The 6,154-nt window shown below is 32.5% G+C and overlaps 1 protein-coding gene across 1 annotated transcript; it reads right to left on the reverse strand.

The window, feature by feature from the left end:
• Positions 1-2,809: 2,809 nt before the first annotated feature.
• Positions 2,810-4,951, reverse strand: LOC136226157 (14-3-3 protein 6-like). The gene is made up of 4 exons (XM_066014491.1): positions 4,333-4,951; positions 3,582-3,704; positions 3,234-3,350; positions 2,810-3,142 (listed from the first exon to the last, which is right to left on the reverse strand). The coding sequence occupies exons 1-4, from the start codon at positions 4,822-4,824 to the stop codon at positions 3,083-3,085; spliced, it is 792 nt and encodes a 263-aa protein (XP_065870563.1). The 5' UTR covers positions 4,825-4,951; the 3' UTR covers positions 2,810-3,082.
• Positions 4,952-6,154: the final 1,203 nt, after the last annotated feature.

Consider the following 6,154-nt stretch of genomic DNA (forward strand, 5'->3'; position numbering starts at 1 on the left):
TAAATTGTTATTTCAATGATATTGATTTTAATTCAACTCAAATACACTTTTAATTTTAAAAGACTTCAAATTTACGTAAAAGATACACTGATTTTATTTTTATTTTTAAAAACATTAAAAAGTGTAGGTTGGACCTTTAAGCTCCAAAACACTTAAAGATTGTTCCTTTATACTCCTCTCTCTTTATAAGACTAGTCAAAGCATTTTAGCAACAATAAAACCATAAATATCAGCACTCAAATGGTCTGCCATGCAATCAAAAGTATGTAGAAATAATGAATATTAATAATAAAAATAAAAAGCAAAGAAACCTTTTTGATTAGGAGCGACAATTTCTGACATAAAAACACGACAGAGACGAAATGACTAGCACGATATGATTGATAAGAAAATATTTTAACATGAAATCCAAAATTGCAAATTGTTGACTATCATTTTCGTGCAACTTAACGCATGATCTTTTGGTGTTTGGAATCTTAAAAGTTAGTTAACTAAGTTAACTAAGAGGTAGAGATGAAGGTTCGGTTTGACATTATAGGAAAGTGTGGGAAAAAACCGATAAGTGTTTGATAAAAAAACACAATAATATTAGATTATATTGAAAATAAGAACTATTTTTGTCATACTAAACGCTGGAAAAGCAATGTCAAAAGCACTGAAAGACTAAAACTTTAAAGAATGGATTGTTAGTGTCTAAAAGCATCTCCAAAAAACTCATAATGCACTCTCTAAAAATAATATAAAACTCTTAGAGCTCGTTTGGTTCGCGGAATAGAGGGAGAATAGAATAGCCTATTCCTAAAGAATAGATATTCCCACCTTTGGTTGATTTTTTTTATGGAATAGCTATTCCATGGAATCCCTATTCATTGATTTCATGGAATAGCTATTCTTCAATTTAGGTTAGGAATTGCTTATTCCTAATATTATATTTTTGTAATTTACAAAATTATCCTCCATCAAATCCTCAATCTTCTCTCTAATCACTTTCCCAAATCTTATAAATTTTGGTCAATCCATAATTTATATCATATAAAACGTGAAAAATGGAAAAATGACGAAAACGTTAAAAAATGTAAAAATACGAAAAATGTGAAACACGAAAAATGTGAAAATGTTACAAACACGAGAATATGCAAAAAATAAAAAACGCGAAAAACATTAAAACGTGAACAAATGCGAAAAACACGAAGACGCAAAAAAAAAAAGCAAACACACGAAAAACACAAAATAGGAATAGCGCGAAAAAGTGACAAAACACGAAATATTAAAAAACGTGAAAAATAAAAACACGAAAATGCGAAAAAATACAAAAAATGCTAAAACACAAAAACGTGACAATATGTGAAAAACATGAAAATGCGAAAAACGCAAACAAAACACGAAAACGTTAAAAACACAAAAATATGAAAAAATACAAAAAACATGGAAAAATGTGAATAACTCGAAAAAGTAACAAAATAAGAAAAATACAAAAACGCAAAAAAAAACAAAAAGGGGAAAAACCGAAAAACTAAAACGTGAAAAATCGAAAAAATGCAAAATAAAACACAATAACATGACAAAACGTGAACAAACGGAAAAAACAAGAAAACTTGGGAAACACGAAAAAACATAAAAAAAACGTTATAAACACATTTTTCGTGTTTTTAACACTTTTTCATGTTTTTCGATTTTTTCACGTTTTTCATTTTTTTTTCACATTTTCGTGTTTTCCACTTTTTTCATGTTTTTGTGTTTTTTACGGTTTGCACATTTTTTGTGTTTTTTCATATTTTGCGTGTGTGTTTTTTTTTGTGTTAACACGTTTATATGTTTTGGCGTTTTCACCCTTTTCCACTTTTATCTCATTTTTTTCTTTTGCTTTTGTGTTTTTAATGTTTTTTTTGCGCTTTTACATTTTGTTTTTTTACCTCTCTTTTTGCGTTTTTTTACAATTTTTCAGTTTTCATGTTCTTATTGTTTTTTCGTTTTTAATGTATTTTTCGTGTTTTTTTTCGTCTTTCGTGTTTCCCATTTTTCTATTTTTTATATATTTTTTAAAATAATATATATTAAATATTTGAACAATTTATAGTAAAAAATTAAAATTTTAAAAGAAATAAGAAATTACACTTGAGGATAATATTGTCTTTTTAATTAAAAAAATTATCTATTCCATTCTACCTTATTCCACCAACCAAACGTAGGAATAGTAATTCCTAAGAATTTCTATTCCATTCTTTGCTATTCTATTCCTTTGGAATAACCATTCTATTTCATTCCATTCTATTCCGCGAACCAAACAGCACCTTAGTGATTTAAGGAATGACTAGATGACTCATCGTCCCAACAATACTCATATTCACTCTTTATTTATTAATTTATCATTAAAATTAGTAAGTATTATTATATTTACTAATAATGAGAAGAAAAATACTCAATAATTTTTTAAGTAAGAGCTTGAAACGGAATGACAAGTAAATATAAATTATTAATAAAAAACAATAATAAAGAAAATGAAGAAGCTGTTAGTAATAAAAGAAGTCACTAAAAAGCTTTTGGAGTTTTTAACTCTGTCTTTGAATTTTAACCTAAGGCCTAACTAAGAGGCCATTAGGATGCTCTAATGGTGTTTGGGTATTATTTTTGAGAGAAGTACGAAATTTTTTCTTTTTTTCTTGGGCAAGCTTTGAACTTATGGTGAACACACAAGGCAGAAACTGTACAACAGTCCTGACTTCACCTCAAGCAGATTTTAAGAAAACAATACCATAAAACCGATACACTCTCAAACAGCTCACTCCAAAATTTAAAGGAACGCATCATCTTTCATAAATAATCAAGCTTTAACTTTTCAAAAAGAAAAAATTCCTGGTCATTAGTTCCTTTATTGTCACAAGAACATTTGAAAAGAAAAGCACAAATTCAAATAAAATAAAATAAAAATAAACTAAGAAGTAATCTCGTACTTCCAAGTTTCATAAATCAAGAGCAACTGCTAAAGGAATGTAAAAGACAAGAAAAAAAAAGTAGTGGGAGCAAGCTACTTCCCCGAAGTTAAATATGGGAGAAGTACAATACATCACTAAGTTAATGGACTTCATTGCTTTGGCTCTTCCTCGCGTTTGGGTGCATCTTTGATTTCATCTGTCCCGTCATCCTACACACACAAAAGAGAATATCAATAAACAACACACCACACCACGAAAATTCTGAGAAAGACTGAACTTATATGCAAACAAGATCAAGACCTGCATATCGGAGGTCCACAAAGTGAGGTTATCACGAAGAAGTTGCATTATCAAAGTGCTATCCTTGTATGAATCCTCTCCCAATGTATCAAGCTCCGAGATGGCTTCATCAAATGCCTATACAAGAGAAAACAATATAATCATTAATGGCAAACTACAATCGGATCCAAACCAAAAAAAGGAAGCAACCATGTTTACTGGCATGGGAATTACATGTCCTTTACAGAAAAAGGAATCATCAACAACAAAAAAAAAATATCACATTGTACAGGTACATTTAAGGAGGAGAAGAACCAAAGACATGTAATGTAAAAAAGTAATTGTTCAAAAAATTTCTGATTCACTCACCTGTTTGGCAAGATTGCAGGCACGGTCGGGAGAATTCAAAATCTCATAGTAAAACACAGAGAAGTTCAGAGCCAATCCTAGTCGGATAGGATGAGTTGGAGCTAGTTCAGAATTTGCAATATCCTGCAAACAAACATTTTGGCGTAGCCAAACTTACAATCAGTCATAAGCCAATATAATACAATGCATTAAGAGCAACTAATTTATGCACTATCATCTTCTTGAAGAATAAAATCTGATCAAAGTTAACAACACCCAAAGATTTTCTAGTATGACTAATCGTTAGCGAACACATTATAGTACTATGAAAGAGACCTTATCTCTCAATAATTTCACATAACAAAGTCAACTAATGTACAAAGCACAAAAATAAGTGAAAATAAAATCATTGACCAAAGAAATGATAAGATTAAGAACAGATAGCATCGCACCTTTTATGCATAACCCAGGTGCAGAAAAGCCCCTGACTTGCGAATCAAACAAATATATTCAAGACTTCACCATATCATATCATGATAAGATCGATGTAACTCAACATTAGACAATATCGCATCATCAATGGGAATTGATTTGTGTAAGATAACAAATTAAAGTATAAAGTCCCAAACTAAATAAATCTAAACAGATCTGACCCATGAAACCACAGAGAAAAACTCTTAAATGCATACCGATCCAACATCAATGAAGTCAAACTTAAATTATTTCGAAATACCAAAACCATCAGTTCAAAAATCAGAGAAGACGAACAAACCTGAGCGGCTTTGTAGGCATTGAGTGTATTCTCAGCCGCCTCTTTCCTCTCGTTTCCAGCCTTGAACTCAGCGAGATATCTATGGTAATCTCCCTTCATCTTCAGATAAAACACCTTCGAATCTCCGCTTCCGGCAGCCGGAACAAGCTTCTCATCCAAAAGCTTTAAGATCCCACCGCAGATCTCGGAAAGCTCGTTCTCAATCTTAGACCTGTACTCCTTGATTGCAGCGACGTGGTCGGTGTTACCTCGGCTCTCCTCCTTCTGCTCGATGGAGGAAATGATCCTCCAGGAAGCACGGCGGGCACCGATCACGTTCTTGTAGGCAACGGAGAGAAGGTTGCGCTCCTCGACGGTAAGTTCTTCAGATTCAGGAGTGGAAAAGACAACCTTTTCCATGAATTGGACCATTTCCTCATAGCGCTCGGCCTGCTCGGCCAGTTTGGCCATGTAGACGTTGTCTTCACGCGGAGATCCGGCGCCGGCGGCCATTTCAGAAATTATGATTGGTTTTTGGGAGTGAGATTTGGGAGGTGTTGGAATTTGAGGGGGTGAACAAGAACAAATGGGAAAGAGAACAGAAGTTACGGAATTTTATCGCAGACCCTCAATTACGTTATAGTGCTCTGACTTGAATATAATTTCAACTGTATCCCGTGTTACTTTTATTATTATTATTATTATTATTTTTAAATGGGCTCATTTCTTAATCCCAAATCCAATGAAAAGAGAAAGGGAAATTACCTAAAATGGGCTGATTTTTAACTATTTCAATCAAGACCTAAAACTGTTTTTGTTTTTAGTAAATATCATAATTTTGAAAATACATTTCTAGAAGGGGAATTAATTTATTAGAGCATCGTTTTGCTGCTAAAATGGGGCACCTTGCGGATGTCACTGATCCCCCGTTGGCAGAGGCAATGGCGGTAAAAGAGGCTCTGTCCTGGATTAAGGATTTTAACCTCAGCCATGTGGAGGTCCAATCAGATTGTCTCGTGGTTATTAGTTCCATACATCAGCAAAAACGTCAATTATCTTATTTATCGGATGTAGTGAATGATTGTTGTGATTTGTTAAGAGCCTTGAACTCATGTTCAGTCTCCTATGTAAAACGTTCAGCGAATTTAACAGCTCATAGCTTAGCTAAGGCTGTTACATCTAGATATGTTCGTGGTGAGTGTGTCTGTCCACCACCGATTATTTTTGACATTCTCACTTCTGTTCTTAGTTAATAAAGTTTACCTTATTTCAAAACAAATTTATTAGATCATCTCTAAGTGTTATTGGCAAGGACTAATTTTTTTTTTTTGAATCAGCAAGGACTAATGTGTAAATCTTAAAAAAAAATTATAAAACACCAGCCAACCACTAAAAAAACCATTTAAAGTCGCCAATGTCTAGTAAGTCGTTAGGATCGACAACTCGCTTGCCTTCATGTTGATTCAAGTAAAAGACATGAGGTGAAGAGTATTGGAGGATATATTGTTTTCATGTTTAAATTACCACAATTATAGAGATTTTGATACTGTAATTATGGCATATTACATTAATTTTAGAAGAAATTGTAGTTGTATTTAAACATGGAAACATGGAGAAATTGTAGGTATATTTAATTTTAGGAGAAATTATTGGTGTGTTTGAACTATATAAACATGTCTCCCACATCAATAACAATAATAGACATAAGAAGCATTTTTATTTCCGATTGATTTTTCATGGTATCAGAGCCAATAAAAGGGTGAAAGGCACTAACAGTAAAGGGCATGATTCAGCGCACCTTTGGCATTTACATTTGGGCCATCTTCCTATTGATTGCATTTCT

This window comes from Euphorbia lathyris, chromosome 4, assembly GCF_963576675.1.
Source record: "Euphorbia lathyris chromosome 4, ddEupLath1.1, whole genome shotgun sequence".
NCBI lineage: Eukaryota > Viridiplantae > Streptophyta > Magnoliopsida > Malpighiales > Euphorbiaceae > Euphorbia > Euphorbia lathyris.